At 36.1% G+C, this 23,466-nt stretch overlaps 1 protein-coding gene across 1 annotated transcript in view; it reads left to right on the top strand.

The window, feature by feature from the left end:
• SMCHD1 (structural maintenance of chromosomes flexible hinge domain containing 1) overlaps positions 1-23,466 on the top strand; it is a 128,846-nt gene that overhangs the window by 98,007 nt on the left and 7,373 nt on the right. The window contains exons 38-47 of the mRNA XM_067699586.1: positions 976-1,102; positions 1,272-1,391; positions 2,371-2,456; positions 3,088-3,210; positions 4,679-4,869; positions 6,658-6,767; positions 7,156-7,226; positions 13,288-13,459; positions 22,013-22,171; positions 22,464-22,566. Of these exons, the coding sequence (XP_067555687.1) occupies positions 976-1,102; positions 1,272-1,391; positions 2,371-2,456; positions 3,088-3,210; positions 4,679-4,869; positions 6,658-6,767; positions 7,156-7,226; positions 13,288-13,459; positions 22,013-22,171; positions 22,464-22,566 (1,262 nt within the window). The remainder of the gene's footprint in view (positions 1-975; positions 1,103-1,271; positions 1,392-2,370; positions 2,457-3,087; positions 3,211-4,678; positions 4,870-6,657; positions 6,768-7,155; positions 7,227-13,287; positions 13,460-22,012; positions 22,172-22,463; positions 22,567-23,466) is intronic.

Consider the following 23,466-nt stretch of genomic DNA (forward strand, 5'->3'; position numbering starts at 1 on the left):
TTGGTATTTAAACATTCACTTGAATTGATAGATCAAAATGAGTGCTGAAAGCAAATTGCTACGGTATAAAGTGTGTTATTTTTAAAGTGCAAGCAGTTTTATTTTTGTGTTTATATTCATGTAAATACATTGAAAACAGTTTTCAGAAACTAAGTGGTGGGATTGGGGATTGGTTTAATGATGGACTTATAATTTTCTTATTTCGTGGATTGTTTTACAATGTTCTATCAATTTAGATTTTTTAAAATTTTATATCTGAATTTTATTGTGGTCTAAAAAAACAAAACAACTAGTACCTATTGTTTCCTTGTAAGACTGAAAAAGTTATTTAGGATATAAATATTTATATTGCATTATTTACTAGTTATATGTTATGGTCTCAAAGTATATCAGAAGTGTGTGTGTGTGTGTGTGCTCATTAATGAAGAAAATACATTAAAAAAGACAAAAAACAAATCTTTAGAGCTTTTCAGGACCTTTTGTTTGGTCACCTGGGACTGGTGGGTCTACTTCCATGGTAACAGCTGTAACTTAAACTCAGCATTGGGCTTTGTGCATTTCTTTGTGATTATTTTTATAACTCATACCGTCAGCTGTTTCACACTGCTTGAACTTAAAGGTTGGAATCAGGAAGATATTTCTAGTCAGGATATAAGTGGCCATTGATATTTCTGGCCTGGAAAGATACTTTTTCTTATAGTTTTCCATTGTATATAATTTTTGCATAAGTTATTTATTGATAAGATAATTTGACTTTCAAACCAATAACAAAAGGTAAAGAGTTCTATGTGTTGGATGGTGCTGCTGATGTTTTAATGAATGCTTAATGAATCTCACAGGTCAGTCAATTTTGCCTTTTGCCTTTAAAATTTACCACTTACTTGAAAACAGAGTACAATGAGATATATAACATTTATACATTTACAAATACCTTTTTAAATCTCGTTTTTCCTTGCTGTTTTTTTCTTTATACAGAGTCTAGTTCTGGCAGAAAATAGTCCTGGAAGGGATAGCACTGAGTATTTTATTGTGTTTGAGCCTCGGCTACCAGGTTTATCAAGAACATTAGAATCATATATCCTACCATTTATGTTTTACAATGGTAAGTTTCTGGGAAAATAGAGGATAAACTCGTACGTTTGTGGTACTTTATATAACTTTGTTTTGCTCTCCATTAACATGGTGCTTACTAGTTATCTAATCATGTTATGACATTTCGGAAAAGTCACAATTTAAAAATTGAAATAAATTGTCTGAATATTTTTTCTTAGATGTTAAGAAGCAGCAACAAATGGCAGCACTTACAAAAGAAAAGGACCAATTATCTAAGTCCATTATAATGTATAGAAGTTTATTTGATGCCAGCAAACAGCTTCTTGATGAGATGAAGTGTAAGTCATTTTGTGTTCAAATGATGCTTTGGGGAATAGTGAGGTAGAAGGTTGAGGCCATGAGACACAAACATTGTCTAATTTCCTGAACTTAGAAGTAAACTGCAGGACACGGCAGAAAGGTGGTAGTGATGGTTTATATTACTCATCATTCGATCTTCTTAAGATGAAGTATTCCTGCATTTTAAATAAGTGTATATCTTGTGTACCTACAAAAATTTGAAACTTTTACTAGAAATCTGAATCTATAGAAATTTAAAGGTTTTGACATAACAGTAATAAGGTTTTTATCTAGCTCTAGCATTTGGCAAAAGACATTGGATGACAATATCACTGAAAGAGTGATATGTAATTTAAGTTTTAGTTTGAGCCATGCGACTGTGTGTAGTTCAATTTAAAAATATCTGCAGCAAAAAATATATCTACAGCAGAGAAATATGTAATTTATTTTTTAATAAATACATGGAACATTTGCTACAGTTTTTAATAATGTTTGTATACTGTTTAAGACAAGGCATTTGCTGAGTTGTGCTCTATTTGTCGGATTTTTCCACAGGTCAAGGATATTTAGAGGATAATAGGAACTAAGTAGAGTAATGAAATAATACACAATTTGTAGCACTGAAATTTTGTTTTTAAAAAGTCCTATTTGTTTCTTAGAATAACCTTATGCAATTATGTATAAATTATGTATAGTCATGTGGATTAGAATTAAATAGCTTTTCCAAGATTACTTGTGGTTTGCAACAAACATATCATAATACCTCCCTTAGCTGCCTTAGCTCATTTCTCCCTTATTAGAAATGAACTTTAATTTTAGATTTTAGTTTAATTTAAAATTTCTATAATACTCTTCATTTTTCATTTTAGCATCAGTCATTAAAAGGAAAAAAACAAGGGATTGAAAACATTCTTCAAAAACTATATTTTGGGGGCTATCACAAATTGATAGTTTTTGTTTGTTTGTTTTTAATTTTAGGCCAAGTTGAAGAAGCAAAATTAAAAGAGGCCCAGTTGCGAAATGAACTAAAAACACACAATATTGACATTCCTACAACACAACAGGTACAGTTTCCAAGTATATGTGAAAGTTTTTTCTTTTTAATTAAATTCTAACCTATAATTTTTTTTTTTACCATTCATACTTTATTAGGAATGTTATGTACACTGTTGTTTTGGGGTACTAAGCCATATGTGGATTATAATCTAGTCACTCACTAGACATTAAAATGGGCTAACAATGACGGAGTGCTCTTTTCAAAGAAATTGCAGTTTGTGTTTCTAATCTAATGACACCAGTAAATTAAATTAATAATACACCAACTTGAGAACTTGTGTTGAAGAGACCTAAGTGATAATCAGTATATGTGGTGGCAAAGAAAATGAGAGAAAGTAACAAAAGACAATAGATTTTTTTAAAGCTTACATTCTTTATGTGTATAACTCATAAGTCCTATTATACGTTATATATTTCTTAACTAAGAAAAAAAAGAATCAGTGAGGTTGACTCTTCACATTACTATGGTCATGTTCTTATAAGAAAGGAATAGCTAGCTGCTTAGTAACTTTTATGTTCTTGAGTTGTAACTATGTTCTCGTGTTGTCTAAATTGTTGGTTTTTCTCTGCTATTTTCTCTGCCTGGTACAAGAGTAACTGTAATTGGCCTTGCAGTTAATTTTTCTTTTTAAATTACAGATGCCACACATTGAAGCACTTTTGAAGAATAAGATGTCAGAACAGGAAGAACTAAAGAAAAAACCCAGAAGATCATGTACTCTTCCAAACTATACTAAAGGCAGTGGAGATGTTTTAGGAAAGGTTTGTGTTTAAGCCTTTTAAGAGGCATTACATTTTATTATCTTGTTTTCTATCTGCTTTGGGTGATCCTAGATCATGGAGCCATGACGATATCGATATTTGGGGATCCCAGGCAGGATAGAGTGGGATTTCATCACACTACTGAGATGGTGTGCAGTTTAAAACCTATGAATTGTTTATTTCTGAAATTTTCATTTAATATTTTCAGACTGCCATTGACTGTGGGTAACTGAAACTGGGGAAGGAGGAACCACAGATAAGGGGGGACTGCTGTACAAGAGTAGACATTGTGATGTTCTCATTGCTAGGGCAGGTTTTTGCTACCAGATCAGGTAAGAATAAAGGGTAGATGTGACCATATCAGTGCAATAAATGAGGTTTAGAAATCTGCCACAAAATTTCAACCTTGTTGGACTTTGAGCAAGCTTGTGACTAAAATACAGTGGGTCCTCTGTATCCACAGGTTCTGCATCCTCAGATACAACCAACTGCAGATGGAAACTATTTGGGGAAAAATTCCAGAAAGTTCCAAAAACTAAAACTTGAGTTTGTCATATGTTGGCAACTATTTACATAACGTTTACATTGTATTAGGTATTATAAGTAATCTAGAAATTATTTAAAGTGTACAAGATGGTATATGCAGATACTATGACATTTTATATAAAGGGTTTAAGTATCCACAGATTTTAGTATCTGAGGGGGTTCCTGGAACCAGTCCCCTATGGATACTGATGGACTTGCTATACAGTTGACCCTTAAACAACATGGGTTTGAACTGTGAGGGTCCACTTATACACAGCTTTTTTTTAAAACTGAATACCGACTACAGTACTGCCTAATGGTTGAATCCTCAGATGTGAAACTGTGGGTATGGAGGACCGACTGTGAAGTTATATGCAGATTTTCGGCTGCTTGGAGGGTCAGTGGCCCTAACGACGTTGTTCAAGGGTCAACTGTATTTGTAAATAGGAGAGTGACTGTTAATTCTAAGCTCTAAAGTGTTTATATAAGCAGAAGAAATGATTCTTATCTGTGATGTTTAGATTTGTTTTCTGAAAAGTCATCTGAGTAAAAGATCTGCTTAGAAGGGTATAGTATATAACTATATTTAGGTTTAAGTGTATTTTATGATTACTTTATCAGTTGACACACCCCAATAGTAGAGATATTAAATGTGGGGGGAAAAGTACATCACCTAGCTGATAATATTCCAAGTATTTTTATTTGGTTACTTGCAAAACTTACTGTAGTTTAATCTGGGGAACAGTTTTTTAAAATTTAATAGCAGAAGAGACAGTTTAATATGTTTAAGCCAGTAAGCTTTTACAGTTTGAGATTTTTTTGTTAATTTATGTGAGTGTTTCAAAAAAAGTGTTTTTGCTTTAGACTTGGGCTTTTAAAATATTTAATGTCAAATTTATATATATTTAAAACTTTTTTACTTGATTTTTAAAATGGGTTATAGATTGCGCACCTGGCACAAATTGAAGATGATAGAGCCGCAATGGTTATTTCTTGGCATCTGGCAAGTGACATGGACTGTGTGGTCACCCTGACCACTGATGCTGCACGTCGTATCTATGATGAAACCCAAGGTCGTCAGCAGGTGTTGCCCCTTGATTCTATTTATAAGAAGACTCTTCCAGATTGGAAAAGGTTAGAAAAAAGTGAAAGTAATGATTTTTTTCAGAAATCTCTTTTCTATTTTTTATCAAATCACCGAATTTTAAAATTTCTCTAAAAGATGCTTAAACAGAGAAGTGACTCAAAGTATGTGCATTATTTTTGTCTTCATCACAAATATGATCTTCTTTAAGATCAGTATTGCAGTGTATTTGATCATATATGCTGGCCAAGTTTAATTTGCCAATTAAATGTTATTTGTATGTATGAGAGAGACACATACAAACACACAAACCCAAAGCGAATTTTTGGCCTTTGCAACAGGAAGGATGGTAAGATGTCATTATTCTTAACAGAATATGGAACACCTTTATTTGGAGTAAGAGTATAGATACATGTCTTTTGTCCTATTTATGTCGTGTGAAAATAAGCAGCCATCATTTAGGTAGAGAAGGTTTCTCTATTGGAACTGCCATTAGCTAAGTTGAAATATAAGAGACCATCTACTTAGGATGTTACACCTTTTTTTTTTTTTTAAGGAGGTTACATCTTTGTTTTAATATAAATCTGGTTTCTTTAAGTGTTTTCCCATTTACTTTTCAAAGTATGTTTTTAGGAAATAAGTGTGCAAACCAATTAGGCATTTTTAATCTAAAATTTAAAATATTTTATATGTTCTCTAATTTTTGGCTATTTTTAAAAATCTACCTTAAAAGACTAAAACAAAATGGTGGTAACAAAACAAAAATGTTAAAATGTATAACAGAGTGTTGACCAATAATTTTCTCAGATTCCTAAACAAGTTTGCAAGGTGTACAGTTGGGTAGGTATGGGGACTTGAAGGAGAATGGAAACTAATGTTAAGAGCTTACTGTGTCATTAAACTAACATTTTATTTCACTTTGTAATCTAAAAATATATTCAGGAAACAGCTGGAATTTGAACTCAAATCTATCTGCTTCTAAAATCTCCTACTCTGCTACCAGTCAGCACCCATTTTAAACAACATGGGAAATCCTATCAAATCATAATGACTGTGTTTATAAGGGTAATAATTTTTGTAAAAGTAATTTTACCTCCAGGAGGTTCTCTCTTTTTTTTCATAATCCCTGAGGACCAAGTTAAGAATTCTTGATTTAGGGAAAGTATGAATCTGGTATTTAAGGCTAATGCTTGCTCTAAAAGCTAGTTATTCTCTCTTTCTGGTATTGTGCCTGTTATTGGGATTGAGTTAACTAGCTCTTAAAGCCACCCCAACCTCTATTCCTACCTACAAGATTTGGGAAAAGCTACCGTATGTGGAAGGGGAAAGCCCTGACACCCCAGTCAGCCTCCATCTCTTGAATCTCCTTGTTATCCCTGGACTTCAGTTGCTCATTCTGTACAGTGTGTCAGAGGATAGGTGGCCAGAGTACTGGGCTGTTTCCCTCTCGTATGCTCAGTCTTGGGCCTTGCCCCTTCCCCCCGTCTATTCTAGGGCCACTCTCCACATGAGACAGTCATATCATTGGCATCCTCGTTTAGGGCCAGCTTGAGAGGCTGCTTCTCTCCTTTCCTTGTCAAACTAAACAAAGGTTAGTTTATATTGATTTTACAAACTAATTGACAATAGCAGTACAGATAAAACTAAGATATTTTTATACGGTAAATATCGTTTTCATTTCTAAAGGCATAACGGTTAATAATTTAGCAGTATTACCTTGCATAGGGAGTTGATTAAATGATCACAAAAATAATCAGTATATTCATATGTTTTTCATAGTATATATATACTTTTTGATTAAAAGTTACATGTTTTGTTTAAATTTTTTTAAAATTCAGACCTCTGCCTCATTACCGAAATGGAAAATTGTATTTTAAACCCATTGGAGATCCTGTCTTTGCCCGAGATTTGTTAACGTTTCCAGATAACGTAGAACATTGTGAAACAGGTAAAGGAAATTATGATGGCTTTTTTTATACAGATGTTAACATTTGTGATCCAGATACATAAGTTACTGACTATGGAAAATTATGTTCTTATTTAGTTTATAAGTGATAGTTTTATTAATATTTACTTCTCTCATTTTTCCTGTTAGAGGAAAATATTGAATAAAATTCTTATGTTATTAGCATTATTTCTAATAAAACTTTGTAATATATGTTAAGATTTTTTAAAATATCTCAGTTTTTTAAAAATAGAAGTTTCATGTGCACAATCATTATATTTCAGTTTCTGAGTACACAACAGCATGCTCACCACCAGAAGTTTGTGTTAATATTTTAATATGACCAAAAAAGATGTCATAATTTTAATAATTCGTTAATTGAATTTTTTAGTGTTTGGTATGCTGTTAGGAGACACCATTATTTTGGATAATTTGGATGCTGCTAATCATTATAGAAAAGAGGTATGTATTTGAATTATTTTTTAATTTGTAGCTCCAATTTTAATGTGTACTTTAAAAATTTAATACATAGCTCTGTATAGAAATAATTTTATTTTAGGTTACATGTGCAAATGACTAAGTAACCTTGTCAAAACCAATTTAAATCCTACAGATTGATAAGCAGCATAAAATTGGGCAAAATATAGGAATGAATTTGCCAAGATGCAAATTAAAATGAGATGTTTATGAAATTGTCCTAAGACTCAAAATCAGTATCTGTTATTGATGGTGGTATTGAAAAAGAGTACACTCAGATAATGTTGTTGGAAATGTAATTTGACGTAGCCCTTGTTTATTAGTTGTTAGGGCTGCTGTAACAAAGCACCACAGACTGGGTAGCTTAAACAGTAGAAATGTATTGTCTCACAGTTCTGCAGGCTTAAAACCGAAATTCAAGGTGTGAGAAGGGTCAGTTCTTTCCAGGGCTTATGAGGGGAGGGTCTGTTCCATGCCTTTCTCCTTGGTTTGTAGATAGATGGTCATCTTCTCCCTGTGTCTGTTCGCAGCTATACATATCTGTGTCCAAATTTCCCTTTTGTATAAGGAAACTACTCATTGGCTTAGAGCCCACTGTTATGACCTCATTTTAACTTGATTACCTCTATAGAGACCCAGTCTTCAAATAAGGTCACATTTTTGAGGAACTGGGGGTTAGGACATCAACATAGGAATTTTGAGGGACACAATTCGACCCATAATACTTTTGGAGAGCAGTTTGGCAATATAAGTGTTTCCGTTATCTATTGCTACATAACAAGCACTTCAGAAGTTAGTGGCTTTAAACAGTAACAACATATTAGTACTCATTTTTCTGTGGGTTTCTCCCAGTAGTGTTAGCTAGTTGCACTGAGATGGTGAAAGCTCCAAAATGCCTCACTCAGGTAGCTGGCAGTTGATGCTGGTAGCCATCTGGGATTCAGCTGGAGTTGGCCAGAGGCTCAGCTGGTGCTGTCTGCTGGGGTCATTGTTCTCACCCCCACTCAACGGGTGTGTGAGATAATGCCATGAAGGCTTTTAGAAACCTTTTTCTAGCTAAGAGGATCTGGAAAGTAGTGCCTTAAATCTTTCTGAGGTCTCAACATAGGGGCATCCTTCACTTGATTTTTGACTTTGAGGCCACATTTTACTGGCTGTACCCTGGATTTGATCTTAACCCTGAGGCTTTCCGTTTCTTTTTCAAGAATGTTTTGTTAGCTGAACAGGCTGGGGAGGAAAAACAGTCCAACCCAGCAAGTTCTGGGTTGGAAATATTTCCTTGAAATTATTTTTGAAAATGAATTAGTTCCTACTTAGTTTATCTCCCACCTGTACTGGCTAGTTGATACTGGCTACTGGTTTGGCACTTGGTAGGCTGGCAGACTTAGATATCTCTATGCAAACCGTTCTCTCCTTGTGGCTGCTGGGGGCTTTTTCAAATGGAATCTGGGACCTAAGAAGGGAAGTCAGAGCAGTGATGGCAGAAGTTGCAGGTCTCTTAAGTCCCAGCAGTCAGTTCAGAATCTGGCCAGCCCAGACCCACATCGGAGAGTGGGGAGTTTGAAATAGACTCTTTCCTCTCCATGGGAGGGGCAAAGAAGTTGCCGCCATCTTTGTACCATCACAACGTATTAAAATAATTTATCTTACAGACATGCTCCCACAAGTATATAAAGATATGTACAAGGATATTCATTAGATGTAAAGCAATTATATTCCAATAAAGATGTTTAAAAAAAAGAATATTCATTAGAATATTTAAGAATTTTTAAGACACTTTGGAAGCAGTGTGAAGTCCATCAGTTGGGATTGCACAACTCTACTACAGTAATTTATACAGTAGAGTAGTATGTAGCTGTTAAAAAGACATAAAGCAGATAGATATGTCCTAACAAGGAAGACGTACAAAATATATTGTTTTGTTGAAAAGTTGCCAAATGATAATATATAAGATGATGCCCTTTTAAAAATAAGCTTATGTAATTTAAACAAGATGGGAGAATATATTGTATACTGTTGTATATATTAAGAAAGATTATCCCTTCTATATTACTTCTAAGTTTTACTTAATGAGAAAAGAAAGGCAATCCACTGTGAAGAAACACCTTTCAGAGGGCTGCTGTAAAGATTGAATAAAATAATAAAATAGAAATAGAATAAAATTTCAGTAGAGGAATGGTCTCTTTGGATCTGAAATCCAGAGGTCTTTGAATTCTTTGATACAGAAGAAGTATTAAATTTAATAAATATGGTGTTAGGGACTTGGAAATAGCAGGTGATAAACATGTATGTAAACACTATAAGCTTGCAAATTATTATAGCTGAAAGTGAGTAAGGATGCAGTTACTTAAGAGAAAACAGAGGTCAGTTTAAAATATGATCCAGTACGGGCTTCCCTGGTGGCGCAGTGGTTGAGAGTCCACCTGCTGATGCAAGGGACACGGGTTCGTGCCCTGGTCCGGGAAGATCCCACATGCCGTGGAGCGGCTGGGCCTGTGAGCCATGGCTGCTGAGCCTGCGCGTCCGGAGCCTGTGCTCCGCAACAGGAGAGGCCACAACAGTGAGAGGCCCACGTACCGCAAAAAAAAAAAAAATCTAATCAGAGTGCCAAGAAGAGGAGGATAAAAGGATCACAGGTAATATCTGAAGAACTAATGGCTGAAAACTTTTAAGAACTGATGAAAGACACCAATCCATAGCTTCAAAAAAAAGTAGGAAGGACTTCCCTGGCAGTCCAGTGGTTAAGATTTCACCTTTCAGGGACTGCCTGGTCCAGTGGTAAAGAATATGCCTTCCAATGCAGAGGACGCTTGTTCGATACCTGGTCGGGGAACTAAGATCCCACATGCTGCGGGGCAGCTAAGCCCGCACGCCTCAACTAGAGAGCCTGCGTGCCGCAAACTACAGAGCCCACATGCTCTGGAGCCTGTGTGCCACAACTAGAGAGAGAAAACCCGCATGCCACAACCAGAGGGAAACCCGCACACCACAGCTAGAGAGAAGCCCTCGTGCCACAACTAACACCTGCCTGATGTAGCCAAAAAAAAAAAAAAAAGATTTCACCTTCCAATGCAGGGGTGTGGGTTCAGTCCCTGGTCTGGGAGCTAAGATCCTACATGCCTCATGGCCAAAAAAAAAAACCCACGAAAAACAGAAGCAATACTGTAGCAAATTCAATAAAGACTTTAAAAATGGTCCACATCAAAAAAAAAAATTTTTTTTAAGTAACAGCATATGTGACAAAAGCGGGGACAGCATTTGTTCCTCATAATTGGTATAACACAGCAGTCCCCAGCCTTTTTGGCATCAGGGACCGGTTTTGTGGAAGACAGTTTTTCCAAGGATGGGGTGGGAGGGAGGGGATGGTGCAGGCGGCAATGCGAGTGATGGGGAGCGGCAGAGGAAGCTTCGCTCACTTGCCTGCTGCTCACCTTCTGCTGTGCTGCCTGGGGGTTGGGGACACCTGGAACAGCACATACTGATTTCTTTGCTTCCAAAGTTTTTAGTGAGGTCAATCCACCTATTAAATATTGTTTTAAAACTCTTCTAAGAAAAGGCTGTTATGACATCTCTTGGTGATTTTGTTAGGTTTCAGTAGTCTTTGTTATCATTTTCTCTTCCTAAATTCTTCATACCATTTATACTACTTCAACCCCTTGTTGATTCCATCCCTTGCTAATCCTTACAGCAGTTGTGAATAAGTATTGCCCAGAACTGTAGCACTGTTGTTCACTCACTGAATTTGTAAAAGCTGTCATGATCTTTTTTGTCCTAATATAGTGCCTAGTGAGGACTGAAGTTTCTTTTAATGGTAAATTATAGTAAAATACATATAACAAAATGTACCATCTAAACCATTTTTAAGTGCACCGTTCAGTAGTGTTACATTCACATTGTTGTACAACCAATCTGCAGAACTCTCTTCTTTTTGTAAAACTGCAACTCTGTACCCATTAAATAGCAACTTGTCATTTCCCCTTTCTTCCGTGCCATTTGAGAATTGAAAAACTGTCCCTTCTGCCAGAGGCCTGTAACTCATACTGTCAGTGAGTGTGTTAACAAGAAAATAGACAAGAAATTTGAGTGTATTTGTTATTTAAGATGGTACTAAATCTGTAAAAACATTGCCTGAAATTTGATAATTTAATAAGAATAATTTAATTTACTATATATTATATAATTTAATAACAATATGGTAATAGTACATTAATTCAGTCTGTATTTTTAATGTTCACTTTTAGGAAACATACAAATCCAAACCAGAACTAAGAAAGTAAGGTGTGGTGGTTTGTTTTACTAAAAGATTCATTTCACCAAAGAATTCACCACAGATTTTCTTGAGATACACATTCTGTTGCATTTAAATTTTATAGAAAGTACCCAGTTTGACGGCAAAATACCTGTAAATTACCTTGGAATTATATTAAAAGAATAAATACTAGTCATGATTTTTTATTACCTGTCCTATTGCTTTTCGTTTTTAAAAATTATATTTTATTTACTCTTTTATAATTCAGAAACTACTTAATCCACAGTATTAGTTTGGATTAGGTGTTTTTACATGTTATTAAATTATTCTTTAGTCATTTTTTTAATGTATGCATTGTTTCATTATGTGAGTGTGCCATAATTTATTTATGTAACATTGAAATGTGCAAGTTTCATATTTTTCATTATTAAAACAATGTTTCAGTGCACATTGTTCACATCTGTGATGATTTTTTTCAGAATATTCTTAGAAGTGGAATTGCTGGGTCATGCAAAATGTTAAGCTTTTTTTTTTTTAATATATTTATTTTATTTATTTTTGGCCGCATTGGGTCTTCATTGCTGTGCGTGGGCTTTCTTTAGTTGTGGCGAACGGGGGCTACTCTTTGTTGCGGTGCATGAGCTTCTCATTGACGTGGCCTCTCTTTGCTGGGGAGCACAGACTCTAGGCGCGCAGGCTTCAGTAGTTGTGTCTCTCAGGCTCTAGAGTGCAGGCTCAGTAGTTGTGGCGCACGGACTTAGTTGCTCCGAGGCATGTGGGATCTTCCCAGGCCAGGGCTCGAACCCGTGTCCCCTGCATTGGCAGGCGGATTCTTAAGCACTCTGCCACCAGGGAAGTCCCTAACTGTTAAGGTTTTAGACACTTGTCACATTTGCTTTGAGAAGGGCTGTCCCAGAGCAGATTAGTACAAGAAGACCCTTTCTCCAAAATTCTGTGGTGTGTGTGTATGTATGTGTGTGTGTGTGTGTGTGTGTGTGTGTGTGTGTATTTTAACATTTTTGAGTAGTGAAAATATCTCATTTGAATTCCACTTAAAGTTATTTCAGTTCCACTTCTGGTTACCAGTGAAGTTGAACGTTTTATTTTTGTATATCCTAGACCTTTATTTGAAAGAATATTCTTGAAGATCATAAAATACTAAATCTAGTGTTTTTCTTTTATTCTCTGACTTCTCTGAAGAATTTAGTTCTTGACTAACACTTTCTACTTCCCTTTCCACGACTTAGGTTTTACTATATAATTCTAGTTCCCCCAATTCTCAACACACTAGCTCTTTTTCCTCCTACAACTGAACTCATAGTATTGTCCTCTGAAGATTTGTCCCTTTGCTTTTGAGTTTGCATTCTCTTCAGTCTAATATAATATCCTTTTTGCTAGCCTTTGGTCATCTGGAAAACTTCAAACAGAAGGAAACTGAGCTAGTGCTACAGGCTGGGTACTGCCTTGGGTTTCAGAAGCACACAGGTCTCTGGCTTGGCCCTCTCTCTTCCTTCCTCATATCAGTCAAGCCATCAATCAGGTCATCAATTTCACTTTTTGCCATTTGTGTTGTCACTATTCTAGTTTAGGCTAACCCTTGAGAGGTAGTCTAAATCATCTCCCTGCCTCTGGTTTTTTCCCCTAGTCATCTTACACATCACTAGGTAATTAATTTTGTGAAAATACTACCATGATCATGTCATTTCTTATCTCAGAACCCTTAAGTGATTTGTTTTCTTAGAGCAGTTGAAATAAGTTTTATAGACTCGCTAATTAATATCCATTTACTTACAATAGGTTGTTAAAATTACATACTGTCCTACACTGCTGACCAGAGATGGAGATCGCATTCGAAGTAATGGAAAGTTTGGGGGCCTTCAGAATAAAGCTCCTCCAATGGATAAACTTCGGGGAATGGTCTTTGGAGCTCCAGTACCAAAACAGTGCCTGATCTTAGGGGAACAAATAGGTAGGTTAAATAAGTACTTAATAATTTCTCATTTGATTTTAACCCTTTATTTGGACCTTGTTTATCAAGACTCTAACATCAAAACGTAACCAGTAACAGATATGAATAAGATGTTTTTGTCCAGTACTTCCAGCTTTCTTACACCAAGTAGTTTTGAAATACGTATATAGGAAGTAGGTTTTCCTTCATATTTTCATTCTTTTTTTTTTTTTTTTTTTTTTTGGTACACGGGCCTCTCACTGTTGTGGCCTCTCCTGAGGCGGAGCAGCACAGGCTCTGGACGTGCAGGCTCAGCGGCCATGGCTCACGGGCCCAGCCGCTCCGCAGCATGTGGGATCTTCCCGGACTGGGGCACGAACCCGTGTCCCCTGCATCGGCAGGCGGACTCTCAACCACTGCGCCACCAGGGAAGCCCCATATTTTCATTCTTACCTTGAAATAAAAGATTTCCTTGTTGAGGAAACTAGTATGTCATCAAATCATAATACTTCTTTTTATTTCAAAGTTGGTAACTATCTAGATACATCTTTTTTAGTGTGTGTGACATGTGACCTCCCTTCCCCATTTTCCCTTCTGCAGGCTGTGTCCCCTTGTTTTTAGTTGGCCGATATAATTATCTGTACGTCTGTGCTTTGAAGTGCTTATACTTCACAGGACGTTCCCCTGCAGGCCATCATCTAAGAGCCTGTTTGCTCTTAATTTTATATAGTTCTAATATGCTTGGATATCTACTTTTCCAGCAAAAAGTAGTTTGTTAACTTTAAAAATATATAGTAAATTGTAATAAAATACATACAACAAAGTTTATCATCTTAATTATTTTTACATGTACAGTTCACTAGTGTTAAGTACATTCATACTCTTCTGCTGCCAATCTTCAGAAATCTTTTCCCACCCCTGGCAACTGCCCAGGTCTCTGTCTCTGTGCATTGACTCCTGTAGGCACCTCAAGTATGTGGAATCAGTCTTAGCCCTTCTGTGACTGGCTTACGTCACTTAGCATAATGTCCTCCAGGCGCTTCAGTGTTGTAGTATGTGTCAGAATTTCTTTTTAAGACTGAATAATATTCTATTGTGTGTTGTATACACCACATTTTGTTGTTAATTTTTTTAAGTGTAATATACATAGAGAAAAGTGCACATTTCATAAATATACAGGCTTTTCACAAAATGAACACTGCTTCTGTATTAAGAAATAGAATATTATCAGCCCCACAGAAGGCTTCTCAGGGCTCTTCGAGTCACAGCCCGACCCCCTCTCCAAAGGATAACAACTTTCTTGACTTAAAAGAGCATAGATTAGTTTTTCCCATTTTTGTACTTTATGTAGATGGAATTATGCAATCCATGCTTTTTTGTGTGTCTGGCTTTGTTCAACACTGTGTATGTAGTTGTAGTTCATTTTAATTGCAGGTTAGTATCCCACTGTGTACGTATACCACAATTTATTTCTTTATTATTCTGCTGTTGAGGAATTTGGGTAGTATCCAGTTTGGCGTTATTACTTCAGCCCCCAGCAATGTTTAAAATAGTAATTGAGAAAGATGGTAGGATATCTCATATTTCCTTTTATGAGATAGTCAGGTGCAGCTGCAAGAGGAGACACAAGAGAGGCTCAGGAAAACAAAGTTTATTATACTCACAGGTCCTAGGGACAGGAGGCACAGCCTGCCACACAGGGGCCATATGGAAGAACACCAGCGTGGTCAGGAGGCAGAAGACAGGAGCAAGGAGAGTACTTCAGCCACAGCCTTTACTGGGGTCTCTGCAGCAAAGGGATGACAAGGTCAACAGTTTAGGGTTGACCTGCTTGAATAATTTCAGTGGTCTTTGGGCTCTAGGCGTGGTTTCTAGCTAGTTGCCTGGTACCTGGCTCTGAGATGATTAAGGCAGAGGAATGTTACTCCTTGGGGTGCAGGTGCCAGATAGAGGAAGCTTGGCTCTGGATTGGTTAGTTTGTGTATCAAAGGCATGCTAGACGCTTAGCTATCTCTAAGAATTGGCTCGTCCCAGGCGAGGCAATCTCTCGCCAGCCAGAAAGGCTTTTTAAGATGTCAAAACATCATAATATACAGAAAGTTTAAGTTATAAACAATACAGAATTTCATACTTCTGTTAATGATGACAGTGAATGCATGAAAAAATCTTCTCTATAGAAAATAAGTGAACATCTAAACAAACTTATAAGAAATAAGAGAAAACAATTTAGTCAGAGGCAGTGAATCAGCATAAAAAACCCTCAACCCTTATCACTCCAGCACTACAGTTTATGGCAGTGGATCCCAAACTAAAAGGAATTACCTGTGGAACTTTAAAAATGCGCAGGTATTTTTGACAGAATTTCCAGTTTACCTGGGCATCTGACTGTCAGTATAACAGTAAGGCCTTATCCATAGATCTTTGGGATGAAAAGATTATAATTAAAGACTTCTGTGCCCTATTGGTTTGTCAAACATGTAAAGTTAACAGATAATGCAAGGACTTAAAAAACATAACAGTTACTTTTTCTTCTTGATAAATATCTTCAAAGATACACTCCACATACAGACTAATGATTCAACAATAAGCACTCAAATATTAGACAAACGGTTTGAAAAATCAAATGAGACAATTTAAAATTACTGGATATGTATAAGGTACTTTTGATTTTAAGCGATAGCAACCAGGCCTGACCACTTCTCACTGTTGTGGCCTCTCCCGTTGCGGAGCACAGGCTCCGGACGCGCAGGCTCAGCGGCCATGGCTCACGGGCCCAGCCGCTCCGCGGCATGTGGGATCTTCCCGGACCGGGGCACGAACCCGTGTCCCCTGCATCGGCAGGCGGACTGTCAACCACTGCGCCACCAGGGAAGCCCAGGCCTGACCACTTTTAAGTGAAACAGGAATGTATTGGAAAGAAAGTGGAGGAAATCACACATTCAAAGGAGATTGGAAACAGCCAAGACAAAAACAAGGATGGCTCTGGGACATTCAGCAGCGTGAGCTCCTTGCATCTTCACCTAGAAGGGCATCTCTTAACATGACTCAGAGCCCGCACCTCCTAGGAGATAGAAGTTCCCTCTGAAATCAGCCAGCCATAGTAAGGATCAGATAGAACAGAGCTTTGAGGAAACTCTTCCTTGTGTATCATGGGATTGTTTGCAGAGAAAAAGCAATTTTGAACTAGACTACCACCACAAAAATTGCCTGCTTACTAGCACAATTAAAAGCAGAGTGTCTTCTAATTTTGCATAGACCGTGTTTTGCATTATAGTATTTGATATGAGATAATGAAATAAGAGCAAATAAATTTAGAGCATAAAACAGAAGAAAAAATGAGTATTTACATGTTGTAAAATAAGATGATTAGAAATAAGACCTTGAATAACATGTGAATACATGAAGTTCTTTCATTTAAAGACATTCAGATTTTTAAATCTAGTGCTAGGATATATTAAAAATAGCTGCCATTTATCGAGTGCTTAACATGTGCCAGGAAGTAAAGTTAAATAAAGTGAGTAAAGAGAGAAGTGTGGAAATTTAAATGACATGAGAAGCCACATGGTCAGTAAGCCATAGAACAGAACTCAAACCCAGAGCCAGCTGTACCTGAAGGCTATTCTCTCCATGACACTGCTTTATATCTTTTATAAGAAACTCCCTTCTACACCAATACAGTGTAAAATTAAAGAATTAACAAAGAAGAAATGTAAACATTGAATAGACAAAATCACAAGTAACAGTATTAGTGTCAAAGTTAACTTCAAGGCAATGGCACTAAAAGAACAAAGATAGATTCGTTTTGATAACAGATATATTCCATACTAGAGGACCAAAAGTTAATTAACTTGATGCAATAAATTACATAATCAGATTTCTTAAAACTGTTGATTATACAGAGACAGAAATATTGTTATGAGAAACCATTAATCCATGACAGGTCGTTAGTCAAAAAACAAGGAATTTTCTACCTAATAAGTTGTAATACCAGTACCTTCTTAGGTAAGAAGGTAATATGTCACAAAAAATGGCCATAAATTCGTTGATCAAATTGCTACTCAGCTACAATGAGACTACAAATTACGAAAAGCAAAATTTACTTAGGATAGTAACAGAACTAAAAAGTAACTTATTCCTTTCCTCCCAAAGTAAGCTCAAATAGTGGATATTTAGAAACAACTATTTTGTCAAAGTTTAAATATTAAAAAGAATGAGAATATTACACATTATACATAACAGGCATGAAGACAGCTGAGATCAAATGTAAACCTACAGGCTTAACGCTTTTATTATTAAATGAGAAAAACAAATTAACCATTCAACTCAAATGAGAGGAGGGAAAAAATACATCTCAAGAAACAAGTACAACCAAATGGATTGCAAAAAAAGAAAACCCTTGTATTGAATATACAATTTGTAAAGACAGTCTTTGGGCAAAAATAAATACAATAGGAGTAATGGCTCAAAGGATGCATTCAGAAATAGAGATTTCTTAGGTTTTCATAATATTATAAATACATTTAGCATGTCCAAATAAAGTGGACTAAATTCTAGAAAATTGCAAGTGAACAAAATCGATTTAAATAAGGAAGAAAACTTATACAGACCATTGCCTGAAGAAGTGTTCAAAAAGTTAACTCCATCCTATAGGTTTTTCATAAGTGAATTTCAAATATAATTTGTTGCAGAGTATAGATAAAAATGGAGATCACTCAGGGCATCTTATGAAACTAATAAACCTATTTCCCAAAATGGCACAGGCAAAGAAAACTTATAGTACCACCATTCTTCAGCTGTGTTCAGGAAGTTCTTAGCACAGTTGAATAGAAATTAGAAAGTTTAATCTTGAAAGGAACACTTTATTTTAATGTTCCCTTATCTCCAATGGTTTTGCCCCAGATACGTTCATGGCTTGATTCTTTTCCTTCCAGTTCTATACTTTAATGTCACACCTTCAGGGACTTCCCTGATCAGCCTATCTAAAATAGAAACACCCACCTTGGAGAGAAGGGCTTTTTGACAGACAAGTACTGGCACATGTGAGAAAACATTTTATAGTTAATTTATTTTAAGTTTACATAAAAATTTTAAAGTACCTTGAAGAAAATGGAAGGGCAAATGACAAACTGGGGAAAATTGCATATATAGTAGACAAAGGTGTTATAGTCTTATTATTAAAAGCAACCTTTAAAAATCAAGAAAAAAGGGCTTCCCTGGTGGCGCAGTGGTTGGGAGTCCGCCTGCTGATGCAGGGGACACGGGTTCGTGCCCCGGTCCGGGAAGATCCCACATGCCGCAGAGCAGCTGGGCCCGTGAGCCATGGCCGCTGAGCCTGTGCGTCCGGAGCCTGTGCTCCGCAGTGGGAGAGGCCACAGCAGTGAGAGGCCCGCGTACCGCAAAAAAAAAAAAAAAAAAAAAAAATCAAGAAAAAAGACAAAGACTAATAGAAAAATGAGTGGATAACATGAATAAGCAATTTTCAAGAGAATAATAATAGTTACTATTTGAGGGCTTATTATGTCCCACATACATTGTTAAGGTTGTCACTTGAATTATTTCATTTACTGCTGTTCCCCTCATTTTACAGATGAGGAATTTCAACCTCAAAAATGTTAGATACGTAAGGCAATTATACTCCAATAAAGATGTTTAAAAAAAAAAAAGATAACTTTGCCAAGTTCAGGACAGTGTATGTATTCATTTGCACAGTGACACAAAAGAGTAGAAAGAAAAATGTTTTTTTCCTGAATTACATAATTGAGATAATTTACTTCTCCATTATCCTCTTCTATATATTTTTCCAGATCTGCCTCAGTGAACAATGTGTCACCTAAAAATTAAGTAACAAAATTTACAAGAACTTCTCTGATTTGTTCCCAGAGAGTCTACCCCTGAATACATTGAAATAATCTATATATCTTTCTTAATATGTAGCATAGAGAAATAAACACACTGTAATTTGAGCTTTTGTCCCTTTACATGAACTAATTTTTAATTTAATTTTATTTTTAATTTTAAGCTACACTTTTTTTTTTAATATTTATGTATTTATTTAGGCTGTGCCGTGTTTTAGTTGCAGCACACAGGGTCTTTGTTGCGGCATGCGAACTCGTAGTTGCGGCATGCATGTGGGATCTAGTTCCCTGACCAGGGATTGCACCCCGGCCCCCTATATTGGGAGCGTGGATTCTTACCCACTGGACCACCAGGGAAGTCCCTAATTTTTTATTTTAAAGTATTTTGCTGTTTTCACAGTAAAGCATCATTAGTTTTTTTCCTAGATAATTAAAATTTTCAGACAACATATAATGTTAGAGCTCTAAAATCATTTATAAACAGAATTAAATATGAATTTTTAGCTTTTCTCTTTGGCAAAATGTTATTAAATGACTTAGAAAAGACTTTTATAGACACTATGGTAAATAGAAATTACATTTCATGTACAAAAAATTGGGAATTGCTAAGGCATATTAAATTAAGTTGCTTCTGTCTACCTTATACATAAAATATGAACTTAATATTAGTGCTCCATTTAATGGGAAGTATTTAATAATCCATCTTTCAGTTTATAAATAACAAGTTGACTTAATGTTCTGTTAAAGCTTTTGAACATACTTTTTCTTGAGTATTTAAAAGGTAAAAGAACCTCATAACTAACTTATTATGTTAAGAAGTAGGATTTCAACCGTTAGCAACTTGAAATTTTTGTGTATCGTCTTCTGAATTAGGCAGCATCCCTAACATATGGATCTGAACATAATTTTGTAACTCATTCACATACAAAATAAATATAGTTTTATGCATATAGAAAACATAACTTTAACATGAAATTAGAAATACTATCAAACCAGAAAACCAGACATTTTTAGTTACCTTTGAGTTCCCAATAAATCATAAAGAATTAAGAAACATAAGGACCTTGTCATCACTCAGTTACACATATGGAATTCATATTTAAATATATGAATATTCTCATAAGTGTTCACAGGTGTGTGTTTGTTCACTCGTTCCCAGAATGCTTGATAGTTTTTTAAAAATACTGTTATTGACCCTTAAAGTATAGAATATCTCGTATCTCGTGTACCCTGACTCAAATAATTTCTTCCACAGTTTTATATGTAAACCCACTGTATATATTTATTAAGCAATTGGGTGTTTTTATGCCCATTCCCATGAATATTGATAATCTTTGTGTGACTAGAGTCTCAAAGGGTCAGATAGTAAATATTTTAGGCTCTGTGATCCAGGAGGCAAAATTGAGGGTGCTATGAACATATTTATATAACCATTTAGAATGTAATCATTTAAAACTGTATAAACCATTTTTGGCCCATGGACTACATAGTTTGCTGACCCCTGGACTAAAGTATAGTCAATGTATTTAATTTTTGGTGTCTAATAAATTATACAAACAGGCAATAAATAGTCTCAAACTTGACCAATGTAATATGTTTTTAAAAAAGTAATGCAAGTTAAGCTTTCTGAAAATTAAGTATCCAAGAGTGTTTTTGAAAGCTGTGTTTAAGGTAATGATCATGTCTGTTGGAAGCAGTGATTTTCTTTTTTTTTCTTTCACATCTTTATTGGAATATAAATGCTTTACAGTGTTGTTACAATGTTAGTTTTTGCTATACAACAAAGTGAATCAGCTATATGTATACATATATCCCCATATACCCTCCCTCTTGAGCCTCCCTCCCACCCTCCCTATCCCATCCCTTTAGATAGTCACAAAGCATCAAGGTTTTTTTGTTTTTTTTGTTTTTTTTTAAAATTTATTTATTTATTTTTGGCTGCATTGTGTCCCTGTTGCTGTGCACGGGCTCTCTCCAGCTGTGGCTCATGGGCTGTAGGCACGCGGGCTTCAGTAGTTGTGGTGCACGGGCTTCGCTGCTCCGCAGCATGTGGAATCCTCCCGGACCAGGGCCCGAACCAGTGTCCCCTGCATTGGCAGGCGGACTCCCAACCACTGTGCCACCAGGGAAGCCCAAGCATCAAGTTTATCTCCTTGTGCTATGTAGCAGCTTCCTACTAGCCATCCATTTTACATTTGGTAGTGTATATATGTCAGCTACTCTCTCACTTCGTCCCAGCTTCCCCTTCCCCCCCGCCCCCCGTGCCCTCAAGTACGTTCTCTACGTCTGCATCTTTATTCCTGCCCTGCCACTAGGTTCATCAGTACTGGGAAGCAGGGATTTTCTAATAATGCTATATTTAGTGCATTCTTCCCCTTCTCACAAATTTCTGTGGAGTTAGATTGAATACTGAGTATCAAACAGGATGTAAACACTGACTGAGAGAGTGATTTAATTCAGAGTGCTTTTATATAGAAAACTCTTTCCTGACATAGAAATTTATTAAAGTCAAGCAGCTGAAAAAAATTAATATTTAACAAGCACCAGTCTTGTGCTGGGCTCTAAACTGTGCTTTTTTATTGTATTTGTTTACACCGAACGTTAAAAGTAGTTCCCACGTTACTATAACAACACTCAGTGTTGCTGATTCTTCTTTCCTAAAACACTGCTTTGATATGATATCAGTACTTTTAATCGAATGTCTTTGGTTTCTTTGCAGATCTTCTTCAGCAGTACCGCACTGCTGTGTGCAGGTTGGGCACTGTGAACAAGGACCTTAACGGGCAGTTGGAATACCTTCACACTCCGGATATGAAGAAGAAAAAACAGGAACTTGATGAACAAGAGAAGAATCTCAAACTGATAGAGCAAAAACTAGGTATTGTATTTTTTTTTAACATCTTTCTCTGCATGAAGATAGTGTTCATGATTAGAGAGAGTTCAGCTACAAGAAGAAAGTATGCGAATGATCCAGAATTTAAATTACAGACACTCTTGACCTCCAAGTGAACTGACAAATGTTTGTAAGCTGTTCGGTCAGCAAGAGTAGTAAGAAGCATTCTCAGTATTATTTATTAATTACTCTTCTATAAATTAAGACATTCACTTGTATTGCTTATAATAATTCCAGTCTTTTAAAGGTTTATTTTCTAAATTTTCTGTCTTTACAGGTATGACTCCCACACGTAAGTGTAATGACTCACTGCGTCATCCAATGACAGACTGTCCAGTTCCTCCTAAGAGAATGAGAAGAGAAGTTACAAGACAAAATAGGTGAGTCTACTGTGACCCGAAAGTTATGATTGCTTACTTTGTCAAGGTTTTGGCTCTTTATACTTTAAATATAGCATGAGGGTATTTTACCCACCTTGAACCAGAATTAATTTTGTTTCTTTTTAAGTGAACTGAATGATGATGGGTAATGAAGATAAGATGTAATCATTATTTTCTCCTAGGATGCTCCAGTTTTCTAAATGATTTTTGCAAATTATTTGGAAACTTTCTAATACACTGTATTCTGCTTCATAGGATCAGCAACTTAAGTATAGAATATGCAGAATCATTTGTACATTACTCATATAGAAGTTGCTTATGATATGTGGTTTGGAAAATCAGATACCACTTACATAGCTCACCAAGAAGCCAACAAAGCCATCTGCATCCTAACTCAGTGAAGAAAATTGTCTGTTTCAGTATAGATGCTAGTAAGGCCATCCCACAGAAAGATACCATAGTACTGGGATTTATTATACCTTATTTCAAAAGGTTCAAATATAGACCCTGCCTGAATAAGTTTCTCGTATTGACCTTTGAGGAGTTCCTTTGAGACCGTGGTATTTAGAATTGGTATTCTATGCCCTATCCATCCACATATTCTACATTTATTCAGTAACCATTTGATTATTTTGTGCTGTATCTTGCTGGGTAAATAAAAGTGATATGGTTCTTGCCCCCTTGGGAGGTCTGCAATCCTGTGCAGAAGAAGGACAATTCAAAAAAGTAAACCTTTTTCTATATGTAAAAATATAGAATAATGTTAAGTTTTACAAAAGAACAAAGGATAGGGGACTTCCCTGGTGGCGCAGTGGTTAAGAATCCTCCTGCCAGTGCAGGGGATACGGGTTCAAGCCCTGGTCCGGGAAGATCCCACATGCAGCGGAGCAGCTAGGCCTG

Source organism: Pseudorca crassidens, chromosome 12, assembly GCF_039906515.1.
Source record: "Pseudorca crassidens isolate mPseCra1 chromosome 12, mPseCra1.hap1, whole genome shotgun sequence".
NCBI lineage: Eukaryota > Metazoa > Chordata > Mammalia > Artiodactyla > Delphinidae > Pseudorca > Pseudorca crassidens.